The following is a 24,972-nucleotide window of genomic DNA, read 5'->3' as shown; positions in this document are numbered from 1 at the left end:
TCTGTGTCAAATAAATTTTAAAAATCTTTAAAAAAAAAAAAAAAAAAAGGCTGTGCAAGAAGCCCATTCAAAGATTGAGAAGAATCAAGAGAGACCAGGCACTGATTCTAGATTTTTTTTTTTAAGGTCTTGTTTTGCTTTCCCACATTCCTTTCCTCGTGTTTTCTGGGGATAGTACATAGTTCAGGAGTAAAGGGGAAGGGAGACGCTTGCTGAAGCTCACCCAGACCAGTCGGAATCTATGGTTCAGGAGAGTCATGGCTAACGTAAAATTAGCAAGTGCATGATGGGAAGAACGCATGCGCAGAGCGATCACAATCCCTTCCCTCCTGCCACCTCCCCCAACACACAGTGGGCATTCGCAAGTCATGAAATAGCCTCCACATGGCCTGCTTGGCTTTCCCAGGCTGCTGGTTAATAACTTAAGAGTCATAGCTGAAGAATGCAAAATAATTGAAAGCAATGTTTAGTAAAATTGCAGTTCCACGGTCTTCATTGCCTTCCTAACAATTTGCAGAGCCCATTTCATTGCTTTTTTAGATTCCTTGAATTGAAATGGCACTGTGTGCTGTAATTAGCTAAGTGACATGCCAGCTGTAAAGACAAGGGTTGTGAATGATTACATTCGGCTCATGTAATCATCCAGCACCAGTGGAGGACGACACTGGAGCAAACCAGCTGCCAATCTGCCTGACTTCCCATTCCAGGCCAGAGTGGAAGAAAAACTGGAATCTGCGGTGGCCACCCTCCCCCGCTTTTTTTTTTTTTTTAATGATTTTATTTATTTGACACACACACACAGAGATCATCAGTTGGCAGAGAGGGAAGGGGAAGCAGGCTCCCTGCTGAGCAGAGAGCCCGATGTGGGACTCCATCCCAGGATCCTGAGATCATGACCTGAACCCAAGGCAGACGCTTAAGCCACTGAGCCACTGTGCCCCTGCAGTGGCCCTTTTAAGTCTAGGGAGAGTTCCCCCCAGCTAGTGTGAGGAGGGCTAGGGGTTTTAGAGTGTGGGGTGAGACACGTTAAGTGGTTCCCAAATGTGGCTATGCATCAGAACCCTCTGGGGGAGCTTTCTAATCCAGGACAATGTCCTCCCCCAGACTGACTATTCTGGCTTTCAGGAGGTGGGAGCACACGTGTCTTTTCAGCTGCCCAGGTAGTTCTGAGCCTGGAGAACCTCCCCAGTCCAAGATGGCTGTTTTTAACCATCTGGTCGTCAAGGAAAATAATTTTTGCACTTGGAGGGTTTTCCTTCAGTGTTGCTCTTTCTTTCTTATTTATTTATTTAAAATATTTTATTATTTCATAGAAAGAATGACAGCAAGAGCAGGAACACAAGCAGGGCAAGTGGGAGAGGGAAAGCAGGCTTCCCACTGAGCAGGGAGCTGGACGCAGGGCTCGATTCCAGGATGCTGGGATCATGACCTGAGCAGAAAGCAGATGCTTAACCATCTGAACCACCCAGGCACCCCGAGTGCTGCTCTTTTAAATACATCTGGGAACAGGAACTCATCCATCTGCCTTATGAAACGGATACTCTGACTTCCATCCCCGCAAAGCTCCTTCTCCCAATGTTTCTATTTTCTTTGAGGGGACTCAGTTTTCTTTTTTTTTTTTCTTTTCTTTCTTTAAGTAGTCTCCATGCCCAACGTGGAGTCCAATGTGGGACTTGAACTTACGACCCTGAGATCAAGACCTGAGCTGAGATCAAGTGTTGGATGCTTTATCAACTGCGTTACCCAGGCACAGGACTCTCTTTTGAAGCTGTCATTGTTTTTCCCTTTTTCTACTTCCTTCCATTCACTCAGCTATGATGTCCCAGATCTACAGTGCTTTACTCGCCTGCCTCCTTCTCTTTCCCACAGCTCACCATCCTAAGAGAGGCTGAAAGGCTTGAAACCTGGGCCACCAGAAGAGCCTCCTAACCACTTGTCCAATGGTCTCTCCCTTTGCCAGTCATCCATTCTACCATCTTCTACCACATTCGACTTTCTAACCCTAAAAGCCCACATCCAAAACCTCCAGTGGTTTTCCACTGAATTATGTAAACACTTCCCAGTGTAACATTTTAGACCCTCAGTATTCACTGATTCAGCAAATAGTTATTGAATTTTTATCATGTCCGAGGCACTAGGCTAAAAGCAGGGAATATAAAGATTTAAAGACATGGTACAGTTCCGCAGAGAGACAACCACATAAATTGGTTCACTGCCACAAGGATGAAATAAACAAGGGCACCAGTGTCTCCAGTATGGCCTCACACATTATTTTCCCATGATAAAAATTCAATAACTATTTGCTGAATCAGTGAATACTGAGGGTCCAATTTTCCTTTCAGATCAGCCTGATTGGACCAAAGTTTACTTCTCAACCATGTTCAGGGTTGTTATTTTCTTCCAGACCAGTATGCCTCATATCACACCTCATATCCATTTTTTAAAATCGTGTTATGCGGCACCTTGGTGGCTCAGTTGGTTATGCACCAGACTCTTGTTGGTTTTTGCTCAAGTCATGATCTCAGGGTTGTGGGATTGAGGCCCATGCCAGGCTGAGTTAGTGGCACTTAACTCAGGCCAGCTGTCTGTGGACCTGTCTTACTCCAACGCACACTCCATGGGGGCAAGGTCACCCACAAACATTCAGCAGACAGTTGCTCCGCTTAGCCCTGAGGATGAACAGGAGCATGGGGGCTGCCATTTTGCCTTCTCTTTGGATAACCCAGACCTGTTGAAGTCTCTGAGCAGGACTGGCTACATAGTGTGGTGGGTACAAAATGAAAATGTGGGGCTCCTTGTTCAAAAAATGCTCAGAATTTCAAGAGGGTGACAACAGAGCATTTAACCAAGTACAGGGCCCTTCTAAGGGTGGAGCCTGTTGGGACTACACAGATGGCATGCCCATGAAGCAGAGCCTATTTCTAGGATCAAAGATGCTGACACCAAATTGTCCCCTAGAAAGACAAATAATTCTGACTTCATCTTATTAAAAGACTTTCTTTTAATCAGCTTAGGAACCTTAACTGGCTGGTTCAGTGGTGACTAGGGAGAAAAAGGGAGAGATGCAGAGGTTCTAGAAAGCCCTATTTCATTAAGTCTTACAGCTTTTGTGTGGTCCAGACTATAATCTGTGGCAACCTGATAATGACAATGGAAAAATTGGCCTTGAATCATTTCATTTGGAGTCTCCTAAATGGCATTGGGAAGGGCTGGCAAAGGGAGGGTTAATTTTTTAAATTTTTTAACAGCTTTTTATTTTTATTTTTTTAAAAGATTTTATTTATTTATTTGACAGAGAGAGATCACAGTAGGAGAGAGAAAGGGAAGAGATCACAGAGAGAGAGGAAGGGAAGCAGGCCCCCTGCTGAGCAGAGAGCCCGATGTGGGACTCGATCCCAGGACCCTGAGATCATGACCTGAGCCGAAGGCAGCGGCTTAACCCACTGAGCCACCCAGGCACCCCTTTTAACAGCTTTTTTTTAAAAAAAAGATTTTATTTATTCATTTGACAGACAGAGATCACAAGTAGGTAGAGAAGCAGGCAGAGAGAGAAAAGGAAGCAGGCTCCCCACTGAGCAGAGAGCCTGATGCCGAGCTTGATCCAAGGACCCTGGGATCATGACCTGAGCTGAAGGCAGAGGCTTAACCCACTGAGCCACCCAGGTGCCCCAGGTTAATTTTTTAAAAGTCATCTCTATGCCTACAATCCCGAGATCAAGAGTCACATGCTCCACCAACTGAGCCAGCCAGGTGGCCTAGTTAATTTTTTAGTAGTCTCCCTAGTTGTAATCAGGGCTTCCTTTTTTTTGCCATCCAGGTGAGACTTGACTTACTTACAAGAAGAAGTCTACACCAGGAGTCCTTGAAAACCAGGCCTTAAGGTGTTGTGTGTATGTGTGCTTCACAGCTGGACACAAATGGCTTCTCCATTCACTACTCCATCCACTACTTTGGATAACTGAGGAGTACTGAGGGCTTCAAGTATCCCAGAATCCCCTGACATCCTTGACAGAAAGTCATCCCATCAGGACTTCATAAAGCAAATCTGGGTCAACATTGTGAAGCAGATTCTTGACTTTAGACATCAACTTTCTTCCACCCCTGCCCCATACTTTTCCTCCAAAGCTCATTTCCGGGATCTAATTCCGAAAGAGCAAGTGAGGCAAAGTCTTAGATCACATTCTTGGAGAGGGTAGAGGATGAACAAAATGAAATGGCATGAACAAAATGGCAAAACGAAATGTTATGCCTGGAGTCTAGCCAGGGTTGATGTTGGGCAGACACATGGCAACCACAGAGCTCCCAAAAGGGTCCCCTAGACACCAGGCTCCCAACAGGGAGGGCCAGGCTTATCATTCATCCAAAGAAATTCTTCAAGTTCTCCCAACATGTTTTTGGCGAATTTGGAGCTTTCTTAATGAGGAGAGCTCAGGAGAACTCTCCTGCTTCCCCCTTCCCATTCTTACTCTGGATCAGGCTCACCATCCCACCAGCATCAAGCATGACAATTTATTTTATTAGTGTACACTTCAGGGGAAGATGCATCATTCTTGCAAGTTGATATAAAAAGACCTGCAGGCTGGGTAACTCTCCCCTCACTTCTTCATCAGAAAGATTGATGTGGATGTGGACTGTAAGGGAGGTAGCAGGAAGGTGTTAGGTATTGAGGTGGCTCAGGTGGGAGGAGGTCTGGTCTGTACCTGGTAAAGTTACATCTGCACCAATTCCCTTACTCAGGGCTCAGATTCCTCCAACATGCCTCGCCCTTTCTCTATCTTTTCTCTTTGGGGTCGAAAACCAAGTGATGCAGACCTGTTGGTAGACTGAGGGCTTCGGATTCCTGGAAACTTTGAGTCCTTCTCTGAAACACTCTTCCTTTCACACTGCTCTATCTGGGGTTGGGATCAGGGAGTGTTCTGGATGATGGGGCCATCTGAGGGACCCATAGGAATGCTACTGGTGGGGCAACTGGGCTGTGTCCTGGGGCAGAACCAATACGTTTCAGAGGTCATGGTCCTACAGCACTGGAAGCTAACTGGGAGGGCACAGAAGACAAGGCTGTTGGCCCCATGCTGTTAATGGGAAGTCGTTATAAGACCAGGATATCTAGACGAGGAAATAAAACTTTCAGTTGACTCTATGGACATTGTAGACACTTTAAGAAACGATAAATTATTTCCTGGGCGTAAGAGATGGAAAGAGGGGAAAATGACAGAGATCCAGTCTGATTCTGAAAAGAAAAAAAAAAAAAAAGAATTTTTCCTTAGCATTTCCTTTAAAATGGCCTTTAGAATATTCAAGCCAATTAACTTTTATCACCATCCTGTCTAGTAGGTCAGGAGACACTCCTAGATCCACATCCACAGTCACCAGAAACTCATTTTACCTATGCACCATTCACCTTCCTGCATCCTTCTAGCACCAGATGCTCTGGTATGGACCATTGAAGAGCGGCCAAGATGGCTGGACAGAGACAAGAAGCAGTAGCGGTTAAGGGCGTGAGTGTAGGATCTCTCAATGCCCTTGTGCAAGTTACTTAACCTCTCTCACCCTTGGCTTTCTCTTTTGAAAAAAGAGAATGACAACAGCACTCACCACACAGGGCTGCTTTGAGGACTGAGAGAAGGTAGGCAAAGCCTTTAGTCCACTGAAAGCAAGTGCGTCTTGCTTCAGTCCCTGCTGGGCTCATCGCCATCAACGTGGCATCACCACCATCATCATGCTGGTGGGTCGTCCTCACCAGTGCCGCCAACTCACTCGGGTGCCAGGCATCCTGCTTTGGCAAGCTTTTAATCATCTTAAAATCTACAAAATGCGCTACTTATCCCCTAAAACTCAGTTGTTGACAGATCTGGAATCTGAGGCTCATTGACCGACCTACTGTGAAAGTGGATCCAAAGGAAGGAAGATGAGATTATAGTGATTTAAGGAAAAACATGGAGGAATGTGTCAGGCCTCCTGTCCTCACATGGAGCAAGGTGGAAGAAACATCATGTTCTTTTGTCCAGAACCCATCACTTCTGTGAGGTTGGGGGAGTCATTTACTGTCCCCCAAACCCTGATTCTCTTCTTCTGCAAATTGAGGATAAATCATAATGTCTTCTTGTCAACCTCACAATATTGACCTGAGGATTGCATGACACATGGCACCTCTCCTTGATGTGTGGAAGGTATTACAGCAACCGGGAGAGCCCCTGATCCACAATTTGGACCTTACCTCTTTCTTTCGTTCAACCATTAGTCATTATGCCGAAGCCCTATTCTTATGCCACATCATCTTTCATTTGTACATCAATGCATCGATAGCCGGGCATTGCCCTATATATAACCAGATTTTATGAGTTTGCCTTGTATGTGTCAGTCCTTTGTGGACTGATTAATTGAGATTTTTAGACGCCATCATTTGACATAAGAGCAGAGGGCCAGCTCTGAGATCTGGTGACCCCATACAACATGCTAAGAGGGCCTGCCTGGTCTTCCTGGCTACCTGCAGAAATAGAAGAGCTATTTACTACGCCCTTAGCTCAAACAGAAGACTATTACAAACACCATTGGAAAGAAAGATGGTATGGTTTGGGCATCAGAACCATGTGACTCAAATCCTTGCTCTATCTATGGGACCTCCCAAAAGTTAGGCGTTAATGTTTTTTGAGCCTCATTTTTTTTTCTTTTCTAAAAGGCACAATGTGATTGGAATGAAATTAGATAAAAAATATATGTAGAAGTGTTCTGGCACCTCTATGGTAGGCTCCCAAAAAAGGGGGTAACTGTTACCATCATTAATATTCATTAAAAAGTTACTGCCTTCAGCCACTGTCCACTACGGTAGTAAAAGTCTATAACAGAAGCCTCCGTGTGACAAACTGCTCTTAGAAATTAGAGCCAGAGAAACAAGTCTTTCCTACAGAACTAGCTACCTATTTATCTTTCCTTTTGAACTTACTTTTACTCACTTAGGAGAAAATATCAAAAACTTCTCTGCCAACAAAATCCCAGAGCCTCTCAGGGAGCCTGAAACCAAGCTGGGCTTTGCTGAAGAATGACACAGACACGATATAATGAGCACTGGGTATTGTATGCAACAGATGAGTAACTGACCTCCACATCTGACACTGACGATACACTCTATGTCAACTAACTGAATTTAAATAAAGTAAGTTAAAAAGAAAAAAAAATAGAGGGGTGCCTGGGTGGCTCAGGGGGTTAAGTCCTCTGCCTTTGGCCCGGGTCATGGTCCCAGGGTCCTGGGATCGAGCTCTGCATCAGGCTCTCTGCTCAGCGGGGAGCCTGTTTCCCCTTCTCTCTCTGCCTGTCTCTCTGCCTACTTGTGATCTCTGTCTGTCAAATAAATAAATAAAATCTTAAAAAAAAAAAAAGAAAGAAAGAAAAAATTCCATTTGAAAAAGAAGGACACCTGATGTCAGGGGTTCAAGTAAGTGAGAAGCTCATTTCTAACTCACTATGACCCAAACCTGGTGTTGGGTCACCAATCCCTTAAGTGCTAGTATGGGGACAACTAGGTGGCATAGTCTGGTAAGCCTTCGACTCTGGTTTTTAACTCTCTTTCTCACTAAAATAAATAAATCTTCAAAAAAAAATTTTTTTTTAATTTTAGTACTGGAAGATTACAAATCGAAGATGGTAGGGATGGGTTTGAGCTCCTTAAGGGCAGGCCAATAGGTCAGGCCTGGCTGTCACAGGTTCCTCTGCCCAGGCCTGGGTCTAGATGCAGGACAGTCCTCTGTACCACACCTGAGATGCTTATTCGAGAGACAGATTCCCAGGGCTTCATCTCAAGCCTCTTGCATCAGAACTTTTAGGGGGTGTGACCCAGAAAACTGTAGGCTTAACAAGCACCTCCCCCGCCACCGTGATTCATATTGTCAGGGAAGTTTGGGAAACACCAGGCCCAGTTTTTCTCTGACAGTGGTGAGAAGGGCATCAGAATCATGGAGAAGCCCTCCTCAAATGCAGATTCCTGGACTCCCCCAGGACCTACTGAATCAGAATTTCCGGAAGCAGGCCGTAGACGTATGCATTTTTACAAGCACCCAAAGTGATGTCTATGGGGCTGATGTTTACCTGTTTGCCCTCCTGCTGCGTGAGCTACCAGTCACAAGGGGGCCGGGTCAAACTGGCGGTCACAGTCTGCTTTAGTAGGAGGGAGGGAGGGAGGTCATAGCAGAATCACACATTGCAAGGGGCTGCGGGGGGGGGGGCACATTTTGATTGAGGTCCGTCTGAACTGTTTACTTACCTGGATGTCTTTTATCAATCCAGGCACCCTCCTACTTCCCTGACGTTCCAGAAATACACACCTGCGGTGCTTGCCAGGGAAACAAGCCCATGAAGGGAATACAGGTGGACCCACCTAGTCCCTCTCACATCCTTTTTGGCCAGAGACCAGGTTGCGGCTGTAGGCTTCCTGACACGGGTCTCTTGCGGTGCTGCTGTAGCTCCTGCCAGGCCTCGGATCCAGTCGGGCTGGGGTGGCAACCACCAGCAGGTCGCTGAGGGTCATTTCGTGGCTGGGAGGATTGTGCAGGAGCAGGAGCGAGGACAGACGCAGCTGCCTCTTCTCGCCAGAGCTTCGGCTGCTGAAGCAGCACTCCCAGGGCAGGCAGCGGTTTTCTGGAAAGGCAAAATCATTGGCATCACCCATTTGTAAGGCTGGGCGAGGTGCACATGGATGTGGAGGCCGCCTCGCCTCCCGCCGGGGTTCCCTGGCTTCAAGCTAGCTCAAGTTCCTGAATCAGAATCAGCCTCTGCTCCTCTCCTGCCAGAAGCTTCTCTTCCCTGTTTCCCTGCTTCGTGCCCTTCCGCTGATTCCGACTCAGCCAAATGCTCCTCACCTCAATGACAACCAGCAATCAGGAATCATCAGACAGGGAGCTTGCCAAAAGCAGTTTATTTTTACCTTTTTTTTGTAATTTCATTAAGACCAGAGACTCCCTAAGAATGTGAATGATATCTCCCCCACCAGGCAGGGAAGGGGGTGTCTTCCTAAGGCCGCATTCCCCGACCACCACCCCAGACTGGGCGCTCCTCAAAGACAAGGACTGGTCCTGTTGGGAACCCCTAAGCTCTTGGCACCCGCCTGGCTGGGCTGGCACTCACGTGACTTGTGACTCCGCCCCAGCTTTGGGCTGCCGCAAGCTGGGAACAGGGAGAGCTTCTCCCGAAGTGGGACCTTGGTGAAGAGCTCCGACAGCAGGGGCTGCTTCTGAGTCTCATTCTCCAGTGCCGGCCAGCTTGGCTTCAGACTTCGTGAGAAGCTCTGGGATTTTGCTGGAAGGCAAATTTTGGATATTTTCCCGTGGATGAGGTCTTGCGGGAAGTGATGCTCCTTGTATTTAAAGACCACCTTGTCCATCTCGGGGCTACCGCAGCCAGAGCTGGTTGTCCCGGTCCCACCAGGCAGAGGCTCTGGGGAGTCTGAGACCTGAGTGGTAGGAGCTGGGCACGTTTCTATGGAGGCTAAGGGCTGGAAGAGAAAACAGTCCAACGTGAGATTGTGGAAGCCTGACACGCCTTCCCATTCCTTCTTGATTTAAATAAACAGACTAAGGAGGCCAAGTTCATCAGCAGCAAGAAAGATTAGGTTAGAATACTTTCGTAACCAGGAATTGGCTGAACACTAGGGCAGAGGATGGCGAATGTCCACAGAGCTTCCTCTGGTTTTTTGTTTTGGGGGTATTTTTTTTTTTAACAAAAGAGAAATTTTATTTTTCAAATTTACTTAGTTTTTATTTAAAGATTTTATTTATTTATTTCAGAGAGAGAGGGAACACAAGCATCTGCCTGAGATCCTCTCTCTCCCTCTGCCCTACCCTCCGTGTGCATGTGTGCTCTCTTTCTAAAATAAATAAATACATCTTTTTTTAAAAAAAAGATTTGATGGAGTGCCTGGGTGGCTCAGTGGGTTAAGCCTCTGCCTTTGGCTCAGATCATGATCTCAGGGTTCTGGGATTGAGCCCCGCATCGGGCTCTCTGCTCAGCAGGGAGCCTGCGGCTCCTCCACCCCCTCTGCTTGCTTCTCTGCCTACTTGTGATCTCTGTCTGTCAAATAAATAGATAAAATATTTTTTAAAAAAGATTTGAGCATTTCAATGCATGTAAATTTAATCTTAAAAAAAAAAAAAGAAAAACAGGCTCAACATGAAAAAGGTCACAGAATGAGATAAATGACCCAATCACATTTAAATAAAGCTTAAATGCATATATTTTTTTTAAAAATACCTACTTTGCCAGGGAAACATATTAACAAAAGATGGTGGATAGGAGAATGGGAGGTGAGCATAGAGATAAGAGGGAAATATAAATAAATGAAAGATGTAAAGTCTTTGAATGAAGCAGGGCTTTTTATTAAATTAACACTACGCATATGAAATACAAAGAAAAACAATAAAAAATTGCTGCTTATTTAAAAAAATCTCTTTGGAGTTAAGTGATACTACTTTACACTTAGATTAATGAGAGAAGAACAAAGACAGTCTTAAGAAGTTGCAGTAATATTAAAATAACAGCTAATGCTTCCTGAACCCTTTGTGGCAGGTGCCACTCTCTACATTTTCATGTATTCTTCCATTTAATCCTCAAAGCAATCCACTGGCAGGTACTATTATTAAAATTCCGCTTTTTTAGGGGCACCTGGGTAGCTCAGTGGGTTAAAGCCTCTGCCTTCGGCTCAGGTCATGATCTCAGGGTCCTGGGATCGAGCCCCACATCAGGCTCTTTGCTCAGCGGGGAGTCTGCTTCCTCTTCTCTCTCTGCCTACTTGTGATCTCTGTCAAATAAATAAAAATCTTTTTAAAAATTTCCATTTTTAAAAGATTTTAATTTATTTGAGAGAATGAGAGAGAGACAGAGAGAGTGCAAGAGTGGGAGGAGGGGCAGAGGGAGAGGGGGAAGCAGACTCCCTGCTGAGTGCAGAGCCTGCCAACAAGGGCCTGGATCCCAGGATCCCAGGATCCTGAAATCGTGACGTACGCTGAAGTCAGACGCTTAACCCACTGAGCCACCCAGGTGCTAAAATTCCAGTTTTTTCCGTTGAGGAAACTGAGGCTTGGGGAAATAAGAGTGACTAGACACAAGTCATAAAGGAGACTCCAGGATCCAAATAGAGGCAACCAGATCGATGCATACTCTTTACTCTTTTCCTTTTTTTTCTTTATTACAGGAAAAAATGCACATGCGCACGCATGACATAGAATTTGCTACCTTAACCATTTTTTTTAAAGATTTTATTTATTTATTTGACAGAGAGAAATCACAAGTAGATGGAGAGGCAGGCAGAGAGAGAGAGAGGGAAGCAGGCTCTCTGCAGAGAGCCTGATGCGGGACTCGATCCCAGGACTCTGAGATCATGACCTGAGCCGAAGGCAGCGGCTTAACCCACTGAGCCACCCAGGCGCCCAACCTTAACCATTTTTTAAAAGATTTTACTTATTTGACAGAGAGAGGCACAGAGAGAAAGGGAACACAAGCAGGGAGAGTGGGAGAGGGAGAAGCAGGCTTCCCGCTGAGCAGGACCCTTGGATCATGACCTGAGCTGAAGGCAGGCGCTTAACAACTGAGCCACCGAGGTGCCCCATCTACCTTAACCACATTTTAAAAAAAAGATTTTATTTATTTATTTGACAGACAGAGATCGTGAGTAGGCAGAGAGGCAGGCAGAGAGAGAGGGGGAAGCAGGCTCTCTGCACAGAGCCCAATGCGGGGCTTGAACCCAGGACCCTGAGATCATGACCTGAGCCAAAGGCAGAGGTTTAACCCACTGAGCCACCCAGGCGCCCCTACCTTAACCATTTTTAAGTATACAGTAAGTAGCATCAGTAATATCCCCATCACTGTACAACAGACCTGCAGGGAGACTCCCTGTTGAGTAGGGAGCCTGACCTGGGGCTCGATCCCATACCCATGAGCAAGGACCTGAGCTAAAACCAAGAGTCAGATGTTTAACCAACTGAGCCACCTTGGTGCCACTCAGGTTTTTAAAGATTTGTTTGTTTATTTATTTATTTATTTGAGAAAAAGCAGGAGGATGGGCAGAGGGAGATGGGGAAAGAATCTCAAACAGACTCCACACTGAGGGCAGAGCCCAATGGGGGCTTGACCCCACGACCCCAAGATCACAACCTGAGTGGAAACCAAGAGTCAGGCACTCAACCAAATGGGCCACCCATAAATCCTTCAGCCATTTAAAAAATCAGGTTATCTTTGGTATGAGTTGTAAGAATCCTTTATATATTCTGGATACGAACCCCTTATCAGAGACATAGTTTGAAAGTATTTTCTCCCATTTCATAGGTTGCCTTTTCACTCTGTTGACTGTTCAAGTTTATATAGTCCCACTTATCTACTTTTGCTTTTTTTAAAGTTTTGTTTCCTTCTTTATTATTTATTATTTAAGTATAATAAATACTTAAATACTTAATAATACTAAATTACTTAAATAAATTTAAGTAATCTCTATATGTAACATGGCACTTGAACTCATGACCCTGAGATCAAGAGCCACACGGTCTTCTGCCTGAACCAGGCAGGCAGCCCAGCTTTTGGTGTGAAATCCAGTGTCATGAAGCTTCAAAGCCTAACCTCTCTCTTTTTTTTTTTTTTTTTTTTAGATTTTATTTATTTATCCGACAGACAGAGATCACAAGTAGGCAGAGAGGCAGGCAGAGAGAGAGGAGGAAGCAGGCTCCCTGCTGAGCAGAGAGCCCGATGTGGGGCTCGATCCCAGGACTCTGGGATCATGACCCGAGAGCCAAAGGCAGCAGCCCAACCCACTGAGCCACCCAGGTGCCCCCAAAGCCTAATCTCTTAAAGGTGTTTATGGAATGGTGGTTGTAAACCTATTAATAAGTCATGAAATTAATGTAGTGGGTTGTAACATGTATTTTTATTTATTTATTTTAAAGATTTTATTTATTCATTTGAGAGAGAGAGAGACAGAGAGAACACAAGCAGGGAGAGACGGAGAAGCAGACTTCCCATTGAGCTGGGAGCCTAACGTGGGGTTGGATCCCAGGACCCTGGGATCATGATCTGAGCTGAAGGCAGAGGCTTAGTCAACTGAGCCACCCAGCTGCCCCAGGAACTGGTATTTTTAAAAGAACAGAACAGAACAGAATAAAAAATATCAAAGGAGTCACCATCCGTAGTATGGCTCATCGTTGTTTTAGAAGCTTTTTTCCAGTGTGTGTGTATGGACGGATGAAATGAAACAGATTTCCACTGCAGGCTATGGTTAGGAACTTGAAAAGCATTGCACTCCACCGTATTGTACTTAGGCCTGGCAATGCCCAGCAAGGCCGAACATTTTCCAGGACTTACATACAGTCATCATATAGCCCGACTACAGTAAACACAAAAGGACCCGTTCTAGAGCTGTCAGGACCACATTTATGTGGCACCCTAGTGTCCACAAAGATAGAAAATCAACTGTCACATTCAATTAATGTTCTTGATGTGAACTTTATGGGTGATGTTTGTTTTGATTTCCTCATTGTAGAAGAGTTATAAAGATTGTATACATCTGGTTTTCTGCTTATAAATATCTATAAGTTATTTAGGGCTCCAGGGGAGATCTGAAAGAGTGTTCTCTCCTTCAACAGGTGTCCATACACAAATGGAGTTTGAGAAACACTGTGTAAGGGCATGAGCTGGGTTCGACACTGCCACAAAGCTCAGACTGTGACCTTATTCGGAAACAGGGTCTTTGCAGATATCACGAGGCAGGTGAAAGTGAGGTCATATTGGATCCGGGGGAGCCCTGAGTCCAATGACTGGTGGTGTGCTTACAGGAAGGCCACGTGAAGACCTACAGAAGAGACACTCAACGAGCCCCACTGGAGTCCCAGTGCCACAAGCCAAGGAGCGCCAAGGATTGTTGGCAGCCACCGGAATCTAACAAGAATCAAGGAAGGAAAAGAAGGATCCTCCCTCTAGAGCCTTCAGATGAGGCCCGGCCCCACCAACACCTTGTTTTCAGACTTCTAGCCTCCAGAACTGTGAACAAATAAATGTGTGTTTTAAGCCCCCAAGTCCATGGTGATTTGCTCCAGCAGCCAGAGATGAGAACATGCCTAAAGATGGGGTGCAGAAGACGGCCACTGGAAAAGCCCCCAAATTATGGATCCATTCTCCTAGCATGTACGCTCTCGCACAACTTGGACTTCCCAGGTGGGAACACCGAGGCTTAAGTGGCTTGCTCAGAAAGCAAGACTCCTACCACTGCCCCCTGAGTGAGCAGAGCCCTCTGGGGAGCTAGACCGCTCTACTCACCCCTGTGCTGGGAAATATGTTCACTGCAGAGGCAGATTTGACCTCCTCGATTCTGGAGATGGGTTGACTGAGCTCCAGCCCCAGGCAGCTGAGAAGGTTCGAGTGGCTGAGGTCAGGTACAGATGTGTAACGCCTTGCAGCTATAGGCTTGCAAGGAGGAGGGCTGGCCCCTTCTGGGTCAAGGCTGCTGTCTGTCTCATTTGTCTTTGCATCTCTGACACTCAGGAAGAAGTCCGGTGTGCAGGATACCAATGCCATTGGCTGGAGATGCTGGGAAGGAGGAAACCAAACACAGCCCGTGGGAACCCAGCTCTGTCCACTTACAGATTTATCTGCACCAAGGGTAGGTGCCGAGGAGAGGAGGAGGAGAAGGAAAGCAATAGGTATCAAAGTCTCTCTAATCTGAGGTTCTTATCCTGGGGTGCAGGGACCCCCTAGAGGGCTCATGGACAGTTTCACAGGATCTTTGAGCTGCTTAAACCTATACATTTAGAACTTTGTATACTTTGTATCTTTGTATACTTTATGGTAAGAGAGTATCATATATTTTATCAGTTTCTTAAAAGACCTATGACCCTAGCAAAGTTACAAAAAAAAAAAAAAAACAACTAAAAATATCCTGCTGTCATCCTGTCCCTTCTGGTGAGCGTTCGAGAAAAAGGAGATGGACCAAAAAGCCAGTTGAGTCCTTCTCCTGAGCCAGAAGAAATAATGAGGCACAGAAGGTCAATCCAAAGGTTCAGACTGTAGAACAATGGGACAGCTGCCCCCCGCCCCGCCACGTCCAGGGCTGGCCCACACTTCGAGCAGAGAGCAGGCTGGAAGGACCTAGCTGTGGTCCCTTACCCCACATAAAGGTGAGGGTCCTGCCTCCGTGAAGCCCTTCTCTGCGGCCCCCTCTTTCAGCTGCACCCCTGGCCTGCTAGAGGGGAGCACTCCAGCCCAAACTGGGCTTGGGACCCATGAGTAGAATGGTCCCAGAGCCCGCTCCCTACACGGGGAATCGTGCTCAGCCTCCCAGCTGCTTTTCTTCCCGATGGAGGAGACCAGGACAGAGCAGCGAGAGTCCTCTGAAGGATGCCCGGCACGTCGTGACTTCCTGTGGCCTGGCCCTCGGTCAGCCCCCTTCCTTCAGTGCGTCAGGGCTCTGAGCAGCGGTCTCCTGAGCAGCCCCCCACGGAGCGGCCCCAGCCGGGGAAGGGTGCCGGGCACACACGCTCCCCTCCCAGCGGGGTTTACTTGTTTGAAGGTGAAGGTGGCGGCCTGGGGTTTCTGCTGGGGTCTCTGTCGGCAGCTTTTCGTCCTCTTGCCCCTCGCTTGCTCGCCCGCCGACTCCCCCTGCATCTCCACCTTCTTCTCCTTCACTGGGAAGGACTTTTTCTCCTGCTTCAGCCTCAGGTCCTGGATCAGCTGTCTGTCCAGGTAGAACAGGGAGGGTCGCCGAGGTTAGGGATGGGCTGCAAAAGTGGGCGCTCCCCCACCCCTCCCCGAGGGGTCGCTGATGCTTGGCAAAGAGTGCAGTGTCGTCCCCCCGGGTGTCCAGTCTGCTCAAATGACTACAGGGCCCAACGCAGGAGGTGGGAAGGGGACAGCCGTGCCTCCCACCATACCATTCCCAGTCTGGGGAATAGCATCCAAGGAGTGGACACAGTCAGGGCCTCTGCCCACCTCTTCCACCTTCTCTCTCTCTCTCTCTCTCTCCACTTCCCAGCAGGCCAAATCCCACATGTGGCAGGGGCTGGGAAGAGGGTCTGGGTAGGGGGCTAACTCTAAGGGCCCCTACGTTGGGCCACTTTATATCCTGGGCCTTTCTGGCCAATGATGTAGTGAGAATAACACAGTCACGTGGGTCAGGAGATGGGGATCCCAACCCTTCTTTGGTCATCACCATTCTGTGACCCCTTCTGTGCTCTGACCTCCCCATCCATAAAATGAGGTGATGGGTAGGGACTGGACAGGACAGGATGAGTGCCTTCCAGCTCTTAGATTTTACACCTATGTGAATCTAGGAGATAGCTCCCTGGGAATTCTGGAGGAGGGTGCAGGTTCCTGTCTCAGAAGCGAGTTTCTAGAAGCAGCTACATACTGAACACCCCACACCAACGATGCCTATGATGCCTGGTCCCTGTGAGACTAAAGCAAATGTTTCCCTGACAATTTCTAGGTTGGGGATTGAAGCTCAGAGACCCTCCTCACCATCCTAGGCCCATCACCCAGAAGGTCAAGCATGACCCAACCCATCCCAACACCCATCCACCTGGCCCGGAGCCCTCCTACCGGGCATACTCCTCCCGAGCCCTGGAGGTAATAGTATTCTGGAAGAGGGAGTTGTTGTCCTGGAAAAACTTCTCATACTTCTCCGAATTCCGAGTAGGATAAATCAGGCGGAACCCCCCACGATTCTCCTGCTCGTACTTCTCAGTTTTCTCCAACTGGACAGCCTGGAAACCCTTGACTTCCTCCATCCTGTGGGGGAACAGAACGCAGGGCTGCCGTAGATTTTCTCGGGATGAAGCCTGGAAGGGACACGCCAAGCCGGACGTCCCGTGGGGCCAGGCCGAGGCCTTGCACACAACAGTGGTCAACCCGTATTTGCTAAATAAACATGTGAACGTTTCCCTGAAAGGAGATCCTAGCCCTCTCAGGACGGCCAATGTCCTAATGCACAGGAAGCTGATCAGAATGGTCGGTCTTTCTGTATGAGACTCTCTCCTCACACAAAAACCCATCTCCCCTTGGCTCAGCTCTGAGGAGGCAGACCATCATCACCTCCCCGTTCACAACCCCTGCAACCCTCCTCTGGAGAACGGCAGCTTGTGTTTGGCTAAATGTGAGGGCCTTTTGGATGCGCTTTTATGAGAACTGTGATGATCTCATTCTCCTTCACAGCCCCTCAGGGAGGTGGAGGTCAGGGAGGGAGGAATGAGAAACCCCTTTCACAGGAGGGAAACCAAGAGCCCTGAGCTACCAGGGCCAATTCATGACCAAGAGAATGACTCAGGGGAGGGCCCCAGCTTCTCCCTGGTGGATGGATGCTGCCTCCTCCTTGAGCAGTGGGGAGAGAGCTGGCCCAGCAGAAGGCATTGTGGAATCCTAAAGAGCATACTCGCTGTGCTCCGGCCCCAGGCCTGCCCCTTCCCAGCAAGGGGACCTTGCACACAAGTTGGTTCCTCTTCCAGAAGCCTGGTCTCCTTAGCTCCAGCGACAGGACCACACAAGAGCCCCTGCTACCGATCTGCCTCGGAGGGAAGATGGAGAGCTCAGGCAAAAGTGCTCGGAGAATCTCAGTGTCCTCCGACACAGAGGCTACTGTCCCAGTTCCCAAAACTCTGGCCCCAAGAATCAGTGGGTTCTGCTCATGTGGGCACGGCAGTTGTTGTGGGATCTGAAAAGAAACAAAGGCATGTCCTCGGCCGGGTTTAGTCTTCAGACACTAGAATCACCCCACAGAATGAAGGCCCCTATTTACAGGCAAATGCTGCCAGGCAGGGAGCTGGGCACACTCGCCCCCGCCAACCCAGGGACTTGTTCCCATCAACCCAGGGATGCGGGGAGGATGGGGGGTAGGGAATGAGGGGGTAGTGGGGGTGGGTAGTAGGGCTCATGTGTCTTTCCATAAAAATAAAGCAACAGTTTTAATCTTTGATTGGTAATCCCTGAATCTTCCTGTTGTATTAGTAAACTCATACCCATAATGTCTAGTTCTGTCTACAACTTAATCTCTTATTTTTAGGTAAAAAAAAAAAAAAAAAAAAAAAGGCTCAGAGTGAAACTGTGGAAGTTGCCACATTCTGCAAATATAAACTGATTTTCCAAATAGGATTATCATTTGTTAGAACTGACTCCACTCCCCACCAACTCCAAGCAAGATTATTTTTTTAAAACGTAATGACTTTTTAAAATTGAAGTATAATTGATATAGAATAGTCTGTTAGTTTCTCAGGTGTGCAAACACGATTCACTACTTGTATGTATTGGGAAATGAACACCACAGTAAGTCTACTTAACATCTGTCAACATACACAGTTAACAAAGTTTTTTTCCAGGGTGCCTGGGTGGCTCAGTAGGTTAAGCATCTGCCTTCGGCTCAGGTCATGATCCCAGGGCTCTGGGATCAAGCCCCGAGTCAGGTTCCCTGCTCACCGTGAAGCCTGCTTCTCCATCAGCCCCTCCCTCTGCTCATGCTCTCTCGTTCTCTCTCAAATAAACAAAATCTTATTTAAATTTTTTTTTTTCGGGACGCCTGGGTGGCTCAGTTGGTTGGACGACTGCCTTCGGCTCAGGTCATGATCCTGGATTCCTGGGATCGAGTCCCGCATCAGGCTCCCAGCTCCATGGGGAGTCTGCTTCTCTCTCTGACCTTCTCCTTGCTCATGCTCTCTCTCACTGTCTCTCTCTCAAATAAATAAATAAAATATTAAAAAAATAAAAAATAAAATTTTTTTTTTCTTGTGATGAAAACTTTTAAGATCTTAGCAACTTTCAAATATGCAACACAGCCTTACTAACTATAGTCACCATGCCCTACATTACCTCCCCGTGACTTATTTTATAACTGAAAGTTTGTACCTCTTAAGCCCCTTCACTCATTTTGCCCACTGCCCCCTGCCAGGCAAGACTTTTCACCACCTCTAATACACACTATTGTGCCAGACACTATGATGAACCTTTTATTACACATTATCTCATTTAATTCCACCTTATAGATCACTGCCTCCATTTCACAGAAAGAACACTGAGGCTCAGAGAAGAGACGTACGGGCCATATAACTAGTAGGTTGCTGAGGACCAGGACAACTCAGTCTTACTGGGAGCAAGAAAATCATAGAGAAAGGGGTCCCCAGGGTGAGGGGACACCTCTGTACCTGGTCTCCCGAGAACGACATTGCTGCCGGAATCGCCCCCGTTGTCTCTCCTCCTCCAAGACTTTCTTTTTGTCACAGTTTCCCAGGTTGATCAGGACCAAGGTGTCATAGAGCAGACTGTCTTTCACCTCTTTATCGAGCCAGGAGTCGGTGGAGAAGCTCGGAGAATGGTTAACCTGTGAGGGCAGCAGGGGGCCGGGCTGTCCGTGTGAAAGCAGGGAGTAAGGCCCACCGGCCACCTCCAGGGAGCTCCCTAAGCCCAGCATGGGGCCTTGGCTACCACAGGGGTGGGGGGGTGGGGGGAAGCGGGAGAGGGAGTCTGCCCTGGAGGCACGGTGAGGAGAGGAGGAAGCAGAACCTCCTCTAGTTTAACCAGCTTCGATTTCGGTCCTTTCCTCTTGTGAAGCATCAGGGCCACTGTGTCTGGTTTTCCTGCACCTGGTGGGTGCGCTTTCCCATGTACATGGCAAAGCCTTGAGCAGAGGGAAGGGTGCTGTCTAAAGGACCAGCCTTTAGACATAGAGCCTTTAGAGGTGGGGAAGAAACCAGATTGATGTCTTCGGGACCCTCCTCCTTCGGGAGGAGGGAGAGGCCTTGTTCCTGCTCACGGAAAAGATCAGATCATTCAGATGCACTCTGTAACATTTGAAGGTTTTTAGTGATTTCTGAAGGCCTGTGTCCCGTGGTCAATTCCACTCATTGGGTAAGCGCTCCAAACAGCCATATTCTCCTTCCTACCTATATCTGAGAACAAAGGCTGGGAATGGAGGAAAGCCAAGGCCCCAGGAAGGGCACACATGATTCGGGCTCTGCCCTCTAAAGACTCTGACTCTGTGCCAACCGGCCCTAACCGCTGGGACTTGGCACCTGGCTCGGCCAACCCCCATATCCTATAATGCAAACTGACGGGGTTGTTTGAGGGCTGCTGACCTCAGGTGTAATGGGGAAGAGAGATAGCCACCCAGATGCTTTTCTTCCTCCACCAACCACTCTGCCATGGGTCTGGGGGAGGCAGGAAACTCACTGAGTGGTTCCCCACTCATTCCCTTGGCCACAGATACCAGGACCTGAGTGGCCCAAGCCCCTGAGATCCAGGACTGGCTGCTCCTATATGATCTTGAACGCTGCCACCCAGCTTTGAGGAAGAACACCCCCTTTCTGGGAGATGATTCTGCGACAAAAAAAATCAAGTTGTCCCTAGAGTCTTTCTTGTTTTCTCTAGAGTCTTTCTGTGCCTGAGTTCAAAGTTTCCAGGTCTGGGTAGACCTCAAGAGGGCACAGGAGCTCTCTAATTCCCGGCCATCTACCCCCCTCTGGTGGCCACTTCTTAGCTCAGAGAGAAGCCCCAGGCAACCAGCACCACTGGATGAAAGGGCATGGCCAGGAAGTTGATTAAAATGACTGGCTGAACCAGAGATGAAGGCATGAACCTGACCCCGGCTGATCCCCAGGAACAGCAGCCAATTTTCACCCCTAACCCCAACCCCTCTACCTCCAGCAGCCAGGGCTTGAGTTTGTGGTCCAACAAAATGTCGAAGCCCAGGATTTCAAAGCAGGCGCTGTTGAGGGTGTGGTTGGGGAAGCAGGTGTGGTAGTTATGCTTGATGATGGGGTGGGCGGAGATGATGGTCTTGATGATGACGTCCTCCATGTCTCTCCAGATCTGCTCCATGTTGTAGCCATGGGTCTCCATGTACATGTTGAAGGTGGAGAGCTTCCTGGAAGGAAACCACAGGCCGTGAGGCGAGGCAGCCCACCTTCTGGTCATCTGAGGCCATCTCCTGCTGGAAACCGGAAACTTCTGGAGAAGTTAAGACCCCAGAGGTAATGGGGACAGACGCCCAGGACCCAGGGTGACAACTAGGGCTATGACAGCTCAGGAGGGGGCTTCAGGAACCTCTATAGCCCAGAAGTGCATGCAAATAATGACACAGAAGACCTGGCATGGGCACTGTCCCTGTGACCCGGAAAACACATGGGAGGCTGGGGCAGGGACTGGGTATTCGAGGTGGAAAGCTTAATGGATGGGTGAATAAAAAATATTAAAAAAAAAAAAAAACACCCTACATCATGGTTTTGTTTTGATGGCAAATATTTTGCAAACTTTGGTGGTCATTAGAAACTCACAGGGAGCCTTTTAAGAACACCAATCCCTGGGTCCCCCCCACCAGCCATCTGACGGGATTCTGGGAGGCACCAAAGACACGGAAACTTTGCTTAAGGAATATTCGCAGAGAAAAGGCAGCCCCGGGGCATTTCCACAGATAGGGTTACCAGCTGTCCCAGCAAACCAGGATGGTCCCAATTGTTTAGATAAAGAAGATGGGGTGTGTATCTACAATGGAATATGATGCAGCCATCCAAAAAATGGAATCTTACCATTTGTAACCATGTGGATGGAACTAGAGGGTATTATGCTAAACAAAATAAGCCAATCAGAGGAAGACAATTATCCCATGATCTCACTCATGGGTGGAATTTGAGAAACAAAACAGAGAGAATTTAAGAAACAAAACAAAAAATAGGGAAAGGAAGGGAAAAATAAAATAAAACAAAATCAGAGAGGGAGGCAAACCTTAAGAGACTCTTAACTACAGGAAATAAACTGAGGGTTGCTGGAGGGGATGTGGGTAGGGGATGGGGTAACTGGGTGACGGGTATTAAGGAGGGCACGGGATGGAATGAGCACTGGGTGTTAGACGCAACAATGAGTCGCTGACCTCTACCTCTGAAACTAATGATACAGTATACTTTAATTACTTGGATTTAAATAAACTAAAATTTTTAAAAATAATAAATTTTTAAAAAAAGAACTGAAAGTCTCACATCATGGGAAACCCCTTACGCAGAGGCAAACTGAGGTGGCTTGTCACCCTATTACAGAGATCGGAGAATGTCTACGGTTCATGAGGAAACATGTGAAGGGTTGCTCTGGTCAGCTCTGAGCTGGGCGCTACAGAAAAGAGGCAAAGCGGAGGGTCTGAGAGACAAGGGTGGGGACACAGACACGCCCCCACACACAGGCAGGCGCGTGCGCACAGAGAAGTGAGAAAGGGAGAGGAAGAGAGGCAGGGGCGTAAAGAGTAAAGAAGAGAGACTAAGACAAGAGACATGGCTCACAAGGTTGTTCAAAGAGCTCACTGGACCCCAGCCAGCGGAGCCAAAAATTAGGAAACAGGAATGTACACTTGCTGAGGGCCTGCTGTCTATGAAAAGGTCGGGAAATGAGAGAACCCCAAGAAACCACCCCCAGGGTCATGGGGAGCCTAAGGACCATTTCAAGGGTCAACTCAAATAGGAAACAACCAAGGTTGCATTAATTTAAAGACACATTAGCAAAGGCCACTCGATACAGAGGCCCACTGCCTCTACTTGCCAATGCCAGGGAAGTGTGGCACATAAATGAATTTTCCAGATCGCTTGAAGCCAAGCCATTCAAGTGCAAAATAAAAATGTATTTAATTTGCCTAATTGGGAAATAAATTTTCCCGAAATAGATTATACACTTCCCTGCCTTCATATAACAGACACTGCAAATCATAACATAAACTCTTCTTGATGACTCAGGCACATCACAATAAGCGTACATTACTGTATAATCTCCTAATGCCCCATGGTTGCCAATTCAATTGAACACATCAGCCATGTGCCAGGAGCTGCGGAAGATGCAGAGGACCTGGTCTCTGACCCCCAAGCCCTGCCAGATTTCCAGTTGTTCTGTCTTCCCCTTCACTGTTCCTGCTGAGTGCATGACTGGTTGGAGGGGGTCTACTGGGGGGCGCAGTTGGCCTCCTGCTGGGGACGGGGGAACTGGGGACAGGTGAGACAGTCAACAAGAGAAGCAGATCGCCTCAGAAGATGGGGAAGAAGAAGAGAGGAAAGGTGAGGGGCGCCAGGGTGGCTTAGTGGGTTAAGCCACTTAGTGGGTTAACTTAGTGGGTTAAGCTTTGGCTCAGGTCATGATCTCAGGGTCCTGGGATCGAACCCCGTGTCAAGCTCTCTGCTCAGCAGGGAGCCTGTTTCCCCCTCTCTCTCTCTCTGCCTGCTTCTCGGCCTAATTGTGGTCTCTCTGTCAAATAAATTAATAAAATCTTAAAAAAAAAAAAAAAGGAAAGAAAGAAAGAAGGAAAGAAAAAGAAGAGGAGGAGGAGGAGGAAAGGTGAAAAGAAAAGGGAGGCACAGAAGAAAAGGAGGACTCTGCCTGTCCCATGGGAAGTGCTCAGAAGGCCAGGAAGCCACTCTCACCTTCAGAGAGCTTAAGCATAATGGAGAACACATGAAAACGTGTGCACCAAGCCAAAGCAGTCATGGGCTATGGTTGATGTTGACCAGAGCGTGGTAGGAGTCCAGAGATGGGAAGGTTCCTGCGGAACCTTCAGATCCATGGGCTCGTCCTCAGAGATGGACCCCCAGTTCTCTCATCTGATTATCAAGTGAGCAGAGACTCACGGAGAAGACGGGCGGCACAGCAGCTCTGTGGCTGGACCAGGACCTACAGCCAGATCAGAGAAGGCAACATGGAAGCCTAGCAAGCCAGAAGGGCCTTCAAGGATGTTCTCTCATGTATTCTGTTGGAGCTGAACAAAGATGGAGAAGCGGGAATGGGCAAGACCTATATACAGAATGTGAGCCAGAGTGTCCTGGCGGATAACCACAGAGGGGACGGACAGACAGCGCGCCCTAGTGGTGAAGGGTAGACACTCGGGCGTTTTCATGGCGGTTCTATCACCTCCTGGCTGTGGGACCTTGGGCAAGTTATTTAACCCTTTGTGCCGCAGAATTCTAATATGCAAAATCGTGCTGATGATAATTCTTAGAGTGTCGTTATGAGGATTAGAGGGGATGAGGTGTGTGTATTTCTTAGAATAGTGCCCGGCCCCTAGCAAGCCCTCAAAAAATAGAAAGCTCACTACCCGTGTAGCAGGACAACAATGGAAAGTGGTGTCTGGTCACATTACAGTAGATTGAGCAGAAGAGTTTGAACTTGACGCTCTAGGCACCCGGGAGCCACAGTGATGTGGAAGTAAGCAGCAGAGAAGTCCCCCCCTTACTCAGAGAAGGTATGTTCTAAGACCCCCCAGAGGATGCCAGAACCCATCCATGGGTAGTACCCAACTCTACAGGTACTGGTTTTTCCTATACATACACAACTATAATAAAGGTTAATTTGTAAATGAGACAGAGTAAGCGATTCATAATAAAAACTAAAAATAGAAAAATTACAACATTACACCATAATGAAAGTAATGTGAATATTGTCTCTCTCTCTCGGGCTCTCAAAATAGCTTCCTGGACTGTACTCCCCTTTCTTATGAGGATGATGTGAGATGACGAGACGCTTACCTGGTCAGATGAATGAGGACAACACAGGCACGTGACCTAGCATTAGGCTACCATTGACCTTCTGACGATGCATCAGAAGGAAGACCATCCATTACCGGACCTCAGTTAACCTTAGCCAGTGATACAGAACACAGAATAAGGACTACAGAATATTCACAGCATCTCCCCGCGTGGGGGTTTTTGCTTCTGAAGCTCATTCATACATGTCCTCTCAATAGGTCCTTAACAGCATGTTTGAGGCTGGCCAGCCAGGATTGTACGTTTCTGTCATTCTAGAGATGAGAAAATGGAGGCACAGAGAGATCGAAGCCTGGATTTAGGGAGGAGGGCAGGGAGGCCAAGCAGCCGTCAGGTCTGAGGCTGAAGGGAGGCCTGGGTCTGGTGGAAAGGAAGGGACACGGGGACATCTGCAGGAGGAACGTTCAGGATTCAACTATGGAGATGACATCAAACTCTCTAACCTTGCTGGTCGGGAGGC

The 24,972-nt window shown here is 47.8% G+C and overlaps 1 protein-coding gene across 2 annotated transcripts in view; it reads right to left on the bottom strand.

Moving 5' to 3' along the window:
• Positions 1-7,059: 7,059 nt before the first annotated feature.
• Positions 7,060-24,972, bottom strand: part of TTLL6 (tubulin tyrosine ligase like 6) — a 33,117-nt gene continuing 15,204 nt past the window's right edge. For both annotated transcript variants that reach the window (XM_082704738.1, XM_082704739.1), the window contains 7 exons: positions 20,644-20,869; positions 19,152-19,327; positions 16,564-16,752; positions 15,526-15,700; positions 14,287-14,556; positions 9,118-9,484; positions 7,060-8,631 (listed from right to left, as the gene is read on the bottom strand). In XM_082704738.1, coding sequence (XP_082560864.1) covers positions 8,372-8,631; positions 9,118-9,484; positions 14,287-14,556; positions 15,526-15,700; positions 16,564-16,752; positions 19,152-19,327; positions 20,644-20,869 — 1,663 coding nt within the window. In that variant the 3' untranslated portion in view covers positions 7,060-8,371. The remainder of the gene's footprint in view (positions 8,632-9,117; positions 9,485-14,286; positions 14,557-15,525; positions 15,701-16,563; positions 16,753-19,151; positions 19,328-20,643; positions 20,870-24,972) is intronic.

Source organism: Mustela nivalis, assembly GCF_964662115.1.
Source record: "Mustela nivalis genome assembly, chromosome: 17".
Lineage (NCBI taxonomy): Eukaryota > Metazoa > Chordata > Mammalia > Carnivora > Mustelidae > Mustela > Mustela nivalis.
This window is presented reverse-complemented; position numbering and strand designations above follow the sequence as displayed.